The 16219-nt window shown below is 36.2% G+C and overlaps 1 protein-coding gene across 5 annotated transcripts in view; it reads left to right on the top strand.

The window, feature by feature from the left end:
* Positions 1 to 3289: 3289 nt before the first annotated feature.
* Positions 3290 to 16219, top strand: part of nipblb (NIPBL cohesin loading factor b) — a 37511-nt gene continuing 24581 nt past the window's right edge. For 2 of the 5 annotated variants that reach the window (XM_079600493.1, XM_079600495.1), the window contains exons 1-9: positions 3290 to 3676; positions 8854 to 8997; positions 9820 to 9985; positions 10080 to 10180; positions 11239 to 11347; positions 11511 to 11650; positions 11956 to 12104; positions 12238 to 12319; positions 14463 to 15002. In XM_079600493.1, coding sequence (XP_079456619.1) covers positions 8934 to 8997; positions 9820 to 9985; positions 10080 to 10180; positions 11239 to 11347; positions 11511 to 11650; positions 11956 to 12104; positions 12238 to 12319; positions 14463 to 15002 — 1351 coding nt within the window. In that variant the 5' untranslated portion in view covers positions 3290 to 3676; positions 8854 to 8933. Of the gene's footprint in view, positions 3677 to 8853; positions 8998 to 9819; positions 9986 to 10079; positions 10211 to 11238; positions 11348 to 11510; positions 11651 to 11955; positions 12105 to 12237; positions 12320 to 14462; positions 15003 to 16219 lie in introns of all 5 variants that reach the window. The other 3 variants (XM_079600491.1, XM_079600494.1, XM_079600492.1) reach the window with 3 other exon arrangements.

Consider the following 16219-nt stretch of genomic DNA (forward strand, 5'->3'; position numbering starts at 1 on the left):
AAGTGTTGCTTACGTGTCAAAAGTGTCCAAATATATTTTTTAGGGCCTGTGTACGTGTGTGTGTGTGTGTGTATATATATATTTTTTAAAATATATATTTATATATATACACATATACCGATTGTTATTTTGATTTGGCAGGAGAGTTTTACCGTTACAAAAATCTATAATAACCATTCCTTTTTTGTATTGCTTTTTCATTATTTTAATAATTAGCTGAAATGTGAATCTATGTAGGATATGGTGGGCATTGGTATGTTGGTGACCAACGTTTATCACACGAGCTACAAGAGTGTTAAAACGAGCAGGGTCATGGATGTACACAAGACTGATTTTAAGCAGAAATGAATGTTGGTGCTTCATCTGATGAACAGACAGAAGTTCATTACACTTTGCTTATGCCAAGTTCTCCACTAGGTGTTCAACATGAGCAGGAGACCAAGATTAAAAACTTTTGGGCTGCGTTTGTAATGTGATCATCTATAAGTGGAGTATAAAATATGTATTACTGTAAATATCAAGAGAAAATTATGTTTAGCTTTGAAAGCTGCTTTACACATCTTTATGTGTTTCAGCAGCTATTTGACTTTTTTCTGCAGCTCGCACAACTAATCCTAACTAAACAAACACATACTTATGCGTTTATGATTTTTTTGTTTTTGTTTTCTATTTTCCTATAGTTCATCCACTGACCCTTTTATTGCCATTTGCTAACATTAATGATACATAGAAATAATAAGTGCTACTGAATATTAATAGAAGGAAAAGGGACTGAATGTTTACAGTCTTGTGATTGCAGTGAGAAGTCATTTTGAAAATGTAAATCTTTTGAAAACATGCTATAGACACAGGTTGGACTCACATGTACTCGGCTGGAAACTGTGATCTTATATTTGCCTTTTTTAAATTCTTAGTTTTTTCATGTTGCTGTATATTCCCTGTCTTAAAAGCAAAATGGGTGATTAGAACTATAGAGAAAGAGCATACGCATGTTGTGTGTTAAATATAGTTTTGAATAAAATGGAGAGTGGTGATGCATTGTGTTGGAATTTTGATTTATGAGTAGCTGTGGTTTATTATATTTTTCACAGAGTCCAACTTTTTCAACAAACTCTTTTGATATTGGAGAATTAATCTTAAACATGAATAGAATGTGGAATGTAATTAATATATTCAAATGTAGGCTATTTATTAAAAAAGGCCAGAAAAAGTTGATTAATAGTTTCTGCAAATAAAGGAAAGATTAAAACGATCAATAGACAATAAACACAAACTTTTAACCTAGTGGATAATTATAAATGGACTCATGCTGCCATCTAGTGGGCAATAATTGTATTCAGGCAAAAAACAAACAAACTCAATTCATTGGGATTCTAGTAGTTGATAGGTGTATTTTTATGCATTATGCGCCGCATTGTTATTAAAAAGCTCTATTGAAGGTGTATTTGTGCTATAGTTAAGGAAAAGGCGTGCTTGTCTCTGTTATGATGTCTTTAAAGAACATATGTGCCTTCATTGAAGTCCAACTACACTTCAGCACAAAGGAGTTAAGACGTTATTATGACAGAGACAAGCAAACTTTTTCCTTAAAGGGATAGTTCACCCAAAAAGGAACTATCTATTCTGTCATCATTTACTCACCCTCAAGTTGTTCCAAACCTGTGTGAGTTTTGTTGAACACAAAAGAAGATATTTTGAAGAGTTCATTTGACAGTAGCCATTGACGGCCCTAGTATTTTTTCTCATACTGAGGAAGTCGAAGTTTTGTTGCCAACATTCTTCAAAAAAAATCTTCTTTTGTTTTCAACTGAAGAAAGAAAACCATAGTCCAGTTAGCCTACACATTGGGTTTATATTCTAGAGATCATAATCTTGATCAAATCCAGATCTAGATAATACAAATCTAGATCAAAACCTCCTAAATTAGAATATTTTCGAGACTTCTGTCATTCATACAATTTATTATTTACAATAATTGCTGGCAAAAACAATGGCTTGACATTTTTTCTTCATTACCTTTTTATGGTTTTGCTGTTTAACGTTTTATTTAACATTTTTACTGTTCAAATCAGGCTAAAAAATGTTTAACCGTTAATTAATTGCAAGTTTCATAGTGACAATTAGCCCCATAGTGTGACAATATGTCTTGTCATTGGGGCATGTTGTCACAGAAGGTCAACTGGTGTTCAACGAACTGCATATTTTTGTCCCTGGTGGAAATGTTTAAAAGCTTTTTTGTAGCCAAGATTGTGTGCCTATACAGAAGCTAACTGATACATTTTCAGAGTGGTGTAAAAACTATTATGCCTGAAATATTAGTTTAGTACCGTGAGGGGGCGATATTGAACTCATATATGCAGATGCCTGTACACACCATGAACAATATCACGTTGGTCAGTCAAATATTTGTGTAATATATACGTTCACACACATTTTCATTCATCAAAACATTTAATTAGTTTTATCAATTGAAAAAGTGAAAAAGTTAAGGCAAGACACCACTGGTGAATAGGGTAAATATTTTTAGCTAATTGATATTATACTTCTTCCCCAGTTAATTAGCCTCGCAGGAAATTAAGACATTACATTTTATATTACAAGTTTTCTGAAATGTTATGTTAAGGCAAATAGGGTGTTATTTAATAAAACAATCATATAAACAAATTTGCATTTACAGACCATGAATCTAATGATTGGATACAGCCAGGTTAAAAATGTATTAAGGTGACATAGAGTTTGAGGTTTGTAGATAGGGGATTTTAGATAATCCTTTCAACAGAAAAAACAAACAAACAAACATGTTTTTAGGAGTAAAATGATATAGAAATCAGGAGAATGTCATGAACAAACCCCTCTAAAAACCTTTAAAATAAAACTAGAAAGTCTGGTGCATGAAAGTGCTATTGAAGTGTATTTCTGGATCACTGCATGAGAAAATTTTTGACAAAATATATGTATTGTAATTGAAATGTAGGCTACAGATACAAAGAGATCAAGTGTGATAGGCTACTGTAATAAACACCTAAATGTGTATTTTGGATGTTTCCTTTGCATTCTGAAAGAAGACATGTTATGGAAAAATAGCCCAAAAATCTCTTGTGCATGAAAAAACAATGCCTGTAGTCTAATTACCTTAATTAAAAAAGTGTATTTTGCTTATAAGGCTCCACGTTAATTGTATACACGGGATACAAATTTACACGTTTACTGAACACACACCTCCGATATTTGAATTACAGTGAGAAGAAGAGAGGAGGGAGATGAAAGCAGAGTGGAGGATGATAGAGGAGAGGATGGGAAGCAGCGGATGGGAGAAGGAGGGAAGGGGAGGAGAGCAGGCAGCGGAAGTCGGCGGGTCGCTGCTGGTTGGTTCGGCGCCGGTGGAGGGAGTCATTCCTGCAGCAGTGCTTCCGGTCGGCATTTTGTTCTGCGAGAGAGAGAGTGAGTCTGTGTGGATTCTTTTATGAGCGCCCAGGAGCCTTTAGGAACCGAATCCTTTCTGCCATCGTCCGGAGTAAAGTGCGAGCTTCCGCGGGCGCCTACGAGAGGAATGACCGCCGCCCGTCCGTCTTCATGTTCGCAGTGAGAGGAAGCGGTGCGACCCGGATTATTGTTGTGAGAGGGACACAGCGAGCCCGAACCCCTCCACCTTCAGCTTTCAACAACAGAGCCTCAGGTAAACGCGCCGGACCCGTTTCGCTGGTTCCGAGTGGGGGAGCACAGTAGCCAGGTGTCGGGGTGAGACGTGCTTCGGACTTTTCGAAAGGTTATCAGTGTTGTGCAGCCCTCGCTCAGTGTTAGCATACGCGTTAGCTCGGTGCGGGCCCGCAGGCGAATCCGCGGTTCGGATGGTTCGCAAGCGAAAGGCCAAAACGGGCCGTTTAAACGGACCCAACCGGTCCAGGGGGCTCGTCTGGAGATGCAGGTCTGGAGCTGAACCCGAAGCCCGGAGATAAGAGTCATACAGGCCTGCAGCTCCGCAGACCAGAGTAAACAATACTGTCCTCTCAGAGTAAACCTCATTCACCTTCTATCAGAGTAAACAATACTCTGTGCTTTTAGAGTAAAACCGCTTTCAGCATCTGTCAGAGGAGGCAAAATCATACCAGAACCATCCTTAATAACTTGAATTCAGAATAAACAATACTCTCATATTAGAGCAAAACTTGCTAGCCATCAGAGTAAACAATAGTCATACTACAGCAACCCTCATTAACTGTCTGACAGAAAAAAAAGCAATACGCTCAACTTATTTACCATCTAGCTAAGTAAACAATAACATAAACATCGAGATTAGAAAGCAAACCTGATCAGCTATCCATCAGAATAAACTAAGCACACTTCTTAGAGCTGCACTTATTAGACATCAGAATAGTTTCATTAATGAGAATCAAAACCTCGCATTATAGCAAAGCAAACATTTGAGCATCTGTCAAAGTAAAGTATACAGCTCTGTATTGAGTGATACTGGCCTTTAATTAACCAGAGACTATTTATAATCAGAAAAGAATCGTTATCAAAATATTCATAACTAGCTGGTCGCGTGAAGGGGATATAAATGAATTATTGAAATGTAAAGGCATTTACCTGCAGCTCAATATTCTTTTCATTTACAAAGGCGAAGAGTTTCTATGCTATGCTAACATATTAATATTTCTTTATAAATAACAGAATGAAACCACTTCTTTTATCAACAGAAAAAACTGTCAATAACTCATATATAAACAGTTATTTTAATATAAAAATAAAAATATATTATTTAAATAGTTTGTGTTTTAAATGGAATTTTGGAGATTTTTCCATTTAAAAACATTTTGGGTTTGAAAAATAAGTTGATTTATTTTGACAGCTAGGAATGAAGGAATGAATGAATGAAGGAAATGCTGCTTGGGGTTAGTTAGCTTTAGCTGTTCGTATCCAATATGTGCACAAATGGAAAACTGAAACTAAATTCAAAGTTTTGTGTCTGTTGACAATATTCTGGATCCATTGCTGTAGATTCTGAGAAAGGAATACAGTTGAAATCGCTCGCATTTATGATTTGGTTTGGTCAGATTTGGTTTATTAAATTGCTGTGTTGTTTTATTGGAGCAGCTAGTGCTGGAGAAACATTGAGCTGTGGCTGTAATCTGTGAGTTTTCACATAGCAGACCAATATTAATGTATTAACCTTTAATAAAAACGAATAAAAAACAGGTGATAGAGATTGTCCTGAGCTGAACTTTAGTGTTTTTGAATAACTTGCCAGTTCACCATCATTTGATACTTTTGCTGTAGATTTTTTTCCTGTCATTTCACTTTATTTCATTTGTGTGCAGTTCTGTAACGAGTGATAGGTTCATTTCATGATTACCACCGTCACAACTTGGATCAATGTTTGTGTAATAACAAGTATAAGCACTCAAGAAAATATATATTTTTTGAGTCTTCTCCTGTACTGTACATAACTTCACAGTCGCACTTTTCTCAGGAATTTTGTTGCACTGTTGTCTAGTCTATAAGGCACCATGATATTTTGTGTGTGTTTATATATTTATATTTATTTATATAGCCAGTGCTGGGTAGTGATTGATCATATGTAAATCTGTATTATGTAATCAGATTCCAAAAATGAAGTACTTGTAATTAAATTATATTACTTTTTAAAATACTCATAGTCAGAATGCAGTTACTTTTTTATTGATTACATGATTATTAATATTCACAAAATGGCAGTAAATTATTCAGAATTCATTGATTCTCCCTAATTCTTCATTTTTATCTTTTCAATTTTCCTTTCTCAAAATTTGTATGAAATTGCTCACACAGACTCACTAATCAGGAGACTATAATAACATGGAAAACAAGAGGCCGCACAGCATAAACAAATAACATATTTAATTTTTTTTAAATAGTTTTATTTTGATTGTTTTTATTTTCAAATTATAATTTTTCTTATAATTTAACTTTTTTATATTTGCTTTTCGTAAATGTATGAACTCTGCAGTTTCTTCCCAAACCATATAGGGAAACCCTGACGGAATGCAATTTTTTATGCACTTCATGTTTGTTGATAAAAAAAGGAAACATTTTTCTTTCTCTCTATTTTTTTTATCAATAGAATCAAGATTCTATTCAAATCAATATTATAAAAACAAGTTGGGTCAAAAGTAATCTATACGTAATGAAAGAGCATTACATTACCTAACAGTGTAATGTAATATATTACATTACTAACTACAATTTTTATAATGTAATTTGTATTCAGTAATGGAGTACAATTTAATTTATCTACTCAGAACTGTTTATAGCTTTATATAGATAATCTAGAACTGATCAGAGTCTGTTTGTTGGGAGTATCAATACAGCGGCCCTCATATTTGAGCTATATTGGCGTATATACCTACCAGTATGTAATCCAAAGACAGACAAAATGTATACGGGAGCGCTGTTTCCTCTCATCCTTTTTGATTTGTTGTTGTGCAATTATGGTCTAAATATTACTTTATTTTGTCCCTCAATTAGAGAATACCACCTGAAGAATTAGGGGCCATTTACACGATACTGCTTTCAACTAAAACCACAAAACTTTTTATGTGCTTTGGCCGTTCATTCTCTCGACAACGTAGTTTTCAGGGCCTGAAAACTCAAACTTTTGAAAATGTGTTTCAAAATGCAGGTTTATGAAAACGATACCGTTATAGTCTCCGTGTAAACTACAAAAACACGATTTGTGAAAACTGTGACGGCATGCTCATGCGTATTACATGTTCAATCTATAGGAGCATACTTGTGTTTCTTTACAAAGTGACATCGCCAACTACTGGCCTGGCATGATTAATACAGCGAAAAAACGTTTCTGTTTTTAGTATATCGTAAACGTACTCGTAGAGGATTATTCTGAAAGTTTTTTGTCCTGCTATATAAAAATTGTACCTGATGTTCTCGAATGCTGAAGGTTCATCGTAAGAAATAACCTAAAAGTACAGATTCTACAAATCTTTCTCTAAATGCAAATAATAATCATCCATTCTCTTCAGATTACAAAACATTTGTGCAAATTATGATAATAATAATAATAATTATTACATAATATATAATATGCATAATAATAATAATAAATTCATTGTGCATTCATATTATATTATTATTATTATTATTAATAGTAATAATATATTTAGTTTAGTAATCCTATTTTTTATTTTTATTTTTTATTATTTTTTTTTTTATTAAAATGCAGAAATTAGACATGAAAAATGTCAGTTATTGAACATTTAAACATAAAAAATAATCAATATTGGATTTGGAAAGCAAACCGGTCAATCTCAGTTCTTGTTTACAGGCCATTATCATCAGAAAAAAATAGGTTTTGCAATTACTCTCAAGTCATTTCTTCCTTCTTTGGTTGTGTTTTATGAATGTTTTCTCCATTCTACTGCTTCCAGTTGCTCTTATAGCAGTAAAACGCAGGGCATCCACAGGCAGCTGCATGCCTTTTATGTTTTGGAATTGATGTTGGAGTCTCACAGAGACTCTGGTGGTTTACAGTAGAGGAAGTGATTGGCTCTTTAGCAGCTCAATGCAACTGAAGCCAAACTCCGGCTTCTTCCAAATTTGTTGCAGCCGTCTGGGGAAGACCTTCCTGTCTCAACAGGACAGTGTCTCCTGCAGCCTGTCCCAGTGCCTGATGGGAAACCCTCCTAGAGTAGTGGAGGCAGTTCTAGCAGCATAGGGGGAGGGGGAACTACAAAATAAAGCCCATTTGATGAGCAGATGCGCGTGTAGTTTTGGCCATGCCTGGTACCTCTTTTGTTCTGAGCATAATGAATATGGTAAGTTTAAAATTACACTTTTTGTTTTTATGTATATGGCTATGGTAACATTGTGTTCACAAAAGTAATGTATACCTGACAATGATCAGAGTTTTACTGAACACAAGACCTGATTCTCTTTTTTTGTGGATAGCTACTTTCCTTTAGAAATTCCACTTTTTAATTTCCAGATTTCCAGATGTCAATGCTAGCAAACATTATCATGTTGATGATCAAAACATTGAGTTATTTTGAGCTAGTAGTCATGCTGTGAGAAAAACGAGGGTTTGCAAAGTTATTGCTATTAAACTATTATGAATGCAAGAAGTGGCAGTGAAAAAGATACGCTATCGTATCGACTACAGTCTCTTATGCAGAAATACTGCAAAAACAGTGATACTGTGAAATATTTTTGTAATTTTAAAATATTTTTTTATTGTTTTCTATTTTTATATAAATAATTTTTAAAAAATGTAATTTATTCCTGTGTTGGCAAAGCTGAATTTTCAGCAGACATTACTCAAGTTGTTAGTGTCACATGATCTGTCAGAAATCATTCTAATATGCGTGTATAATTTGGTGTTCTAGTAACATTTCTTATCAATGTTGAAAAAATGGTTTGCTACATTTGTTGAGGATTCTTTGATGAATAGAATAGATGTTTCAAGAAGAACAACATTTATTTGAAGTAGAAGGGTCTTCACTGTCACTTTTGATCAATTCAATTAATCCTTGCTGAACTAATGTATTCATTTCTAATACAAATCTTACTGAACCCGTACTTTTGAACGGTAATGAAAATGAGATAAAAAGGTAATTTGTCAAAGATTTAAACAATAAAAAACATTTATGAACAATTAATTAAACCTGCTTGTGGAGCCTTCCTTTCCTCATCTTAAGCATTGTAGTATCATAAGATTTAAATAAAATATTTTTATTCTGATAATGTCACTGTGTTATTGTTTCCATATCTCAGAAAGGGAAGCGCTGTTATTATTACAATGTTCGTGGATGCTGAAAATGATGCTGATGATGTCATCGTGTCCTCTTCTTCCTCTTGCAGCAGAAGATGTAAAGGTGGATCAGTGAGCAGCGACACTGAGCGACCTGTGCATCCACGCGAGCGCCCTTCCCTTCTTCAGCATGAATGGGGATATGCCTCATGTTCCTATCACCACTCTCGCTGGGATCGCAAGCCTCACCGACCGTAAGTCGTGCAAACTTTTAGTTAACTGAACTCATGACAAATCCAAAGCTTGCATAACAAATTATACACGTTGTACCTTTTTAAATATGAATTTAGAAATGTATCATGTGAGTTTACGTCATTGTAAATACATTTTTAGTCACATTGGAAGATGTGCGAAGTCAAGAATATTGACCGTAGTTTATCCATTCGGACCAGGCACCACGGGTCAAAACGCATGTGATTCTCGGATTAATTGCATAGGTAGAAAGTTTATCATTGTGTTTAAGGTCCTGTCAGTATAAACATTCAAGCGATTTTAAACCATTTGAGTGCAAGACGACACGAAAGAGAACTCAATTCGGAACTTGCTTGTAAATTGTTTATTATTTTCTATGCCGATTTACTCCCCCAAGAAAATCACCCCAATCATTCTAGAATGATTCATTCTTTCCAAATAGAGCTATTCAAGTAATCTGGTGAATTTTCTTCATTTCGCAATATATATCGCAGAAAAACAAAATATCGCAATGTCAGTTTTTACCTATGTCGTGCAGCCCGATTTGAAGGACTATTTATTTATTTTTGGGTATGAAAATTACTTGGTGTACCTTCAAAAGTCAGTTGAAAAAGTATATACTGATGAATGCCCTCTTTTGATTGGCTTTTGAAGATTTGGATTAAATGTCTGTTCGTGCCTTTCAAATCGATTGGACTTGATTTGTAAAGGCAATACAGTTCTTTGTGCCTGAATCGAAATGGAAAGTCCTGAAGAATGAGTGAAATAGTTCATGTCTCCTGTTGTGATAAGGAATAACTCATGTTTTTGTGTTTATTTCTTAGTGTTAAATCAGCTGCCTCTCCCCTCCCCTTTACCTGCCACCACCACTAAGAGTCTGCTTTATAATGGGAGGATCGCCGAGGAGGTCAGCTGTCTGCTTTCCCGGCGGGACGACACTCTCGTGTCCCAGCTGGCTCACAGCCTCAACCAGGTGTCCACTGAGCACATGTGGGTATCTCACCTCTGCCTCACCAAATGAGTTTCTTGCATGATGTGTTAAATATCTGTGTGTCTCATTCCGTCTTTGTAATTCTGCATGCAGAGAGCTGAAGGACAACTTGGGGAGTGATGACCCGGAAGGAGATGTGCCTCTACTGCTACAGACGGTGCTGTCCAGGAACCCCAATATCTTCAGGGAGAAAAGTACGCCCACCCGATATGGGGTTCAGGGCGGTAAGGAGAAACTGCAGAAATAAAGCTGTTTAGTCTGGGCATGCTTTTACTCTGTGGCCTCTGTTTGAGCTCCCTGGATTAGAAATCCCATTTTCCTAGTTCCCAGACTGTAGTTAGTGTTATTTAGTGGTAACATCAATTATAATTTTTATACAAATTAAATCATTCAAATTCAAAAATGCCTTTGAAACTACCATTATGTAATCTTTTTTACATTTTGGCTCTATGCATGCACTACTGTTTAAAAGTTTAGGGTTGGTAAGATTTTTTAAAATGTTTTTAAAAGAAGTCTCTCATGCTAACTAAGGCTGCATTTATTTAAAGCCGCAGTCCGTAACTTTTGGCGCTCTAGCGGTTAATAAACCGAACTGCATGCTCCTTGCAGAAGAATATTGTAGCCGGAGCTACTTCTCTCTGTTTATATCTATGACGAGTCTACTCTGCAGTGGTACGACCCGAACCAGTCTAAAATAGTCTGAATATAAACACTTATTATATGTATAACGTAGTGATTCAGGATAAGACAAAAGCACGGTTTGGAAAATGGATTCGGTTATTATATAAATTGTTCATTTTGAACAGGAAAAAAGTTATGGACAACAGTTTTAATTAAAAAATGGCATAAAAACAGTAATATTGTGATAATTTTTTTTCATTTTTAAATGTATTCTATTCATGTGATGGCAAAAAAAAAATTAGTGTCACATGATCTTTTAGAAATCATTCTAATATGCTAATTTGGTGCTCAAGAAACATTTCGTATTATCAATGTTGAAAAATTGTGCTGCCTTATATTTTTGTGAAAAACTTGATAATTTTTTTTTTTTTAGGATTCTTTGATATAAAGTTTACAAAAATCTTACTGACCCAAAACTTTTGAACTGTACTGTATTATTGTTTATTTAGTTTACATTTGGATCACAACATAAAAACAAATTTTACTTGTTAGAGTTCTAGTCAGACAGCTTGCCACATGAAGTCAACATTTTAAACCATGGTTTGTTTACTCTTTATTTTATGTTTCGAAGGTTTAATGCAACAGCCAATGATACCACCGTACAAGATGCCTCCGAATTCCATGCATGGAAGTCCGGCGCCAAACTACCAGCAAACCACTATCACTCCAAGCCCTCCCAGGTACTGTTCCAGTTTCCTTTTTATTTGGGTTAAATAGGTAAATGGCCATCAGCTTACCATTTTTAACTGCAATCATTGTGAATAAAGAAATTAAAATATGCAGAAAAAGAAACTGGTTCCATTTCCACCTCATATGCTGACCAGTTCCACTCTCACTCCACAGCCGATATGTTCAACCTCAGGCGGGTTCTGGTACCAGGTACATTCCCCAGCAGAACAGCCCAGTGCCCAGCCCATATGCACCACAGAGCCCCGCAGGCTACATGCAGTACAGCTACCCTCAGCACCAACAGATCCAGCAAGGTGAGTCCACGCTCTCCTCTCTGATGAGAACATCAAGAGGATTGTCACCATTTTCAGTGTCTGTAGTCTTAAAACACCTCAAGGCTCAAGGAAAAGTGGTTTTAATAAGATTTGCTAGTTGTGAATCTTCTTTTATCCAATCCTTTTCTGAATGATGCTACTGAAAACCATCCCTGGCTGTAAAAATCGAAAACTTAAATGTGTATTTACTTTCTTAATGCATGTTCCTGGTTTTATTGTGAACGATTAATCAGTGGAGATTTTTCCAAAATAAAAATCGTGTTTTTTGTGTGTGTGTGTTACAGTGTCCGTATCCAGTCCAATAGTTCCTAGTGGCATGAGAAACATCCATGACAACAAGGTTTCTGGTCAAGTGTCGGGCAACTCCAACCACAATGCAAGGCATTGCTCCAACGACGAGTACATCAGCATCGTCCAGAGACTCGGAAATGAAGTGAGTGCTTGCCAACAAAAGGTTTTATAACCCTAAAAATATTTCAGTCTCCAAATAAATTTTTCTTAATTCAATTGGGCCCGGATTGGCACATTTTTCATGTTGACAACTCATGTTGTCTGTGTTTTCACAGGAGAGTGACCCCGCTTTGAGAAATGCCTCCTTTTCTGTACGCTCCGTCTGCTCTCCTGCTGGAAGTGAAGGGACCCCGAAAGGTGGATTGCACCTCCATTTTTTTTACATATACCATTTTTTTAATTCTTAGGCTTCTCCTTCCTCCCCATTGGTCTCTTTTCACATTGTACTTTGGGTACATTTGCGTCATCGTGTTTACTAGCGGCAGCTGTGTTCCACAGTAAGTAGGTAACAACTCCGGGTGAGATAATGCAATCATTTATTCATTTATTAATTTTCATTTTGAATGTACACACTTTATAGGTACACTTGTGCTTGTCTGTCGTGGATGTATAGCATAAGTATGCTTGCTGTTCCCAAAGACAATATATTCAGAGACAAGAAGCTGTGAGAAATTGACTTAAGTAGTGATGTAAGGAATACTGTATCTGGTCAAATCCTCTACTCGTTTCAGTTGAGAACAGCTGTTTATGAGCACTTTGTTTATAGCACACATTTAGGCTAAGCTTTAAAGAAAAAAAATCTACGCTATTGTAAAATCAAGCGTAGCGTTAGTTCTGGCAGGTCACATTAGTCAAGCTCGCATCAGCTGATTCACGTCTACCTATAGAAATGCAATGACTATCACAGCATCCATATAATCCATATAAGGGGTATTATCAGCAGCTATTGCGTTTCTCAGGAGCGAATTACCCTCATCCATCCCCAGCTTCTCCTCTCGTCCAGTCAGGATTTGGTATCCTGATTCCCCTTCGATTCAGACTAAATTCTTGAATTATGTTGTACATTAAAATATTGACATTAATGATATCTGCAATACATTCATGTTGGTTCTATTTAGCCTGAGGGAGGGGTATTGCTGCTCTATCTGCTCTTATCCATGCTAGGCTGCATGGATTCGCAGGGAGTTCTTGCCCAGAACAGAACCAAACCGCCAATCCTGACTATGCTAATTGTCAATCGTATTTGACGATACGATTGACGGATAGGACCACTATCCTGACAGAACTAAAGTCTTCGGGCGTACAGTGTCCCGGACACCAATATTTTAAAGGGTGAGATCTGTCTTCATTTACTTACCCCCATGTTGTGCCAAACCTGTAGGACTTTTTTATCTTCTGAACACAAATGAAGAGAAATATGAGTGATTTCTGTCTCCATTGACAGTTCAAAAAGTTCATAAAGAGATCGTAAATCTAATCTATATAAATTGAGCGGTCCAAATTTTCTGAAGAGACAGGATTGCTTTATATGATGAACAGATTGAATTTATTCCCATATAAACATTGATCGGTGAACTTAAACAGAAGCTCAACCGTACATGCTTGACGCGTGAGAACGAACCTCATTGGTTCTCACACGTTAAGTGTTGATGTTTATATGTGAATAAAAGCTCAAATTAAGTATGTTATGTATATAGCGATCATGGCTCTTGGACTAAACCGCTCCATTCATATAGACTAGTTTTACGATCTCTTTATGAACTTTTTGTAGTATCAAAGTGGTAATTGCGTAGCTGTCAATGGAGGACAGAAATCTCTCTGGATTTATTAAAAATATCTTTCATTTGTGATCCGAAGATGAACGGAAGTCTTACAGGTTTAGAACGACATGAGGGTGAGTAAATGATGAAAGCATTTTCATTTTTGGGTGAACTATCCCTTTAACAATCATGAAAGATGAATCACTGTTTGGCCAACTGAGATTTTGTTATGTAGGTAGTGTAAGGATCATGATTTTTGGATACACACACTATTACAGTGTATATTCATCACTTATTCATCAGGCTATACAGACATCACGGTTTTCTCCAGAACGGCTGTATATATAAATAAACTAAATTAATAACTTTTTTACAACAAATGAAACCTCACTGAACTTACTTAAGCTGAACTGTGACGCTATTTTCTTCTGGAAACAAACTTTGTTGCATTATTTTCATGTTATCTCTCTAAAGCTGCTTTGAAAACAATCTGTATTGTAAAAAGCACTATATAAAACGACGTGACTTGACTATATTAGCTCCGCATGTTGTTTGCTTTTGGGATCTGATAGAGCGTTTGGACCAGGAAGCTGAGATGTGTGATGTCAGAATTAACTGGATAGTGAGTCTGATGGGGTGTGCAAAGATGCAGAAGTTGCACCAACCATAAAAAACCCCAAAACAAACTCTGACAAAATGTTTTACACCAAAACATTTACACATTTATGTTTCAATTTCAGTTGGATCTCGGCCGCCCTTGATTCTTCAGTCTCCTCCACCCTACACCTCTCCAAGAGATGCTGCTCCTGACCTCCTGTTAGACTCGCCTGAACGGAAAAAGAAGCAGAAAAAGTTAATGAAAGAGGAGGGGGGGAAAGGTGCCATGTATGACATTGTCAGCTCGCCCACTAAAGACTCCACAAAGCTAACGATAAAGTTGTCTCGAGTGAAGTCATCAGAGACGGAGCAGTCAGCTGAGCCATTGTCAGCGCTAGAGCATGGCTCAGACGCTGAGAACGAGCTATCGTGCAATAGCTTACCATACCATCGGAACCCCCAGGAGCGGCTCTCCGCTGGCCAGTGTCTTTCGGGGGAGCAGTCGGCCTACCAGCAGGTTCCTGTATTACAGAACACTGGGGCACTTGCAGCCAAGCAACCTGGGGTCGTTAGTGGAACCCCCTACGACGAGGCAGAGCTGGACGCTCTTGCTGAGATCGAAAGGATTGAGAGGGAATCCGCTATAGAACGAGAACGCTGCTCTAAGGAAGTTCAAGATAAAGGTTGTCTTTTTTCTTTTTATCACTTGACGTGCATGCTTTTGATCAATTCATCTAAATGCATTAATCTGTATGGAAGCTTTTATTAGTGGTGCTTGTAAAGATGTATCAACGCTCAGAACCACAACTGTTAACAGCAAGTAACACCGTAGGCCCTGTGTCCACCAAAGCATTTTTTTCTGACGCTAGCGTATTTTTTTTTTCAATTTCTCTCAATGGTAGTTTTTTTTACGGTCAACGTGAGTTGAAAAAATAACTTTTTACTAGGGCTGCACGATATTGACGAAAAATGTGATATACTTTTTCTTGTTTAATAATGCTATATACAATATGATATTGCTTTAAGTGTGTAAAATTAATTTAAAAACTGAAAATATATTACCAATAAATATTCACTGTCTTTCTGGGAAAAGAAAGTATCACTTCAACTTCTGAAAGTGAACAGCAGTGTTTTAACATTACATAAAAATGTATGTCACAAATCTGACAATGTCTTTTGTAAAAAAATATAAAAAACACATCAATGTCAAAAAAAAAACTCGTTGCTCAACTTGGTAATATTTAGTTATATAAACCTAAAACTTAACATCAAGAACATCCAGGTAAAACTAGGGGTGGATGATTAGTTATTTTGGGTATTTTAATTTATATTTGTTGTTAAAATAATAACAGAGGCAAATTACAAACAATAGGACAAATACAATAAAACAAAGATACAAATGAAATGAACAGTGCTTTAAGTTTGTCAGGTAGGACTACATTAGTTATATTTAACAGTAGCATTCAAGTGAGAAACAATACAGAAACTGAATAATCAAATAAACTGCGTTGTCTTTACATGAATTAAATACATATTGATTCATATTAAAGCTACAGTCAATCAAGGTTTTCAGTCAAGAGCAGTGAGTTATTTTCTCTTTTTCTTCTGTTGTTTTAAAGGTTACATGTATACTGTATTAGGCTGCTGTCACTTTAAGACCTAATGCATGGATCGTATTGACACATCCGATTTCTTTCCCAAAGTTTACGTTCTCTTAAGACATTACCGACTATGTTGGTGAATACTCTGACATTACTGTGTTTTTGACCGTTCAAGTGCAATAAGCCACAAAATAAATTTAATTTGGGATCACGCTGTCTGAGAGGTGGCTTTCTGTGTGCGTTGTCAGACAGCGTGAGTACATCAATTACTTGTACAGCGGCAGCGGACGACAACAACA

This window comes from Phoxinus phoxinus, assembly GCF_949152265.1.
Source record: "Phoxinus phoxinus genome assembly, chromosome: 23".
NCBI classification, from domain to species: Eukaryota; Metazoa; Chordata; class Actinopteri; order Cypriniformes; family Leuciscidae; genus Phoxinus; species Phoxinus phoxinus.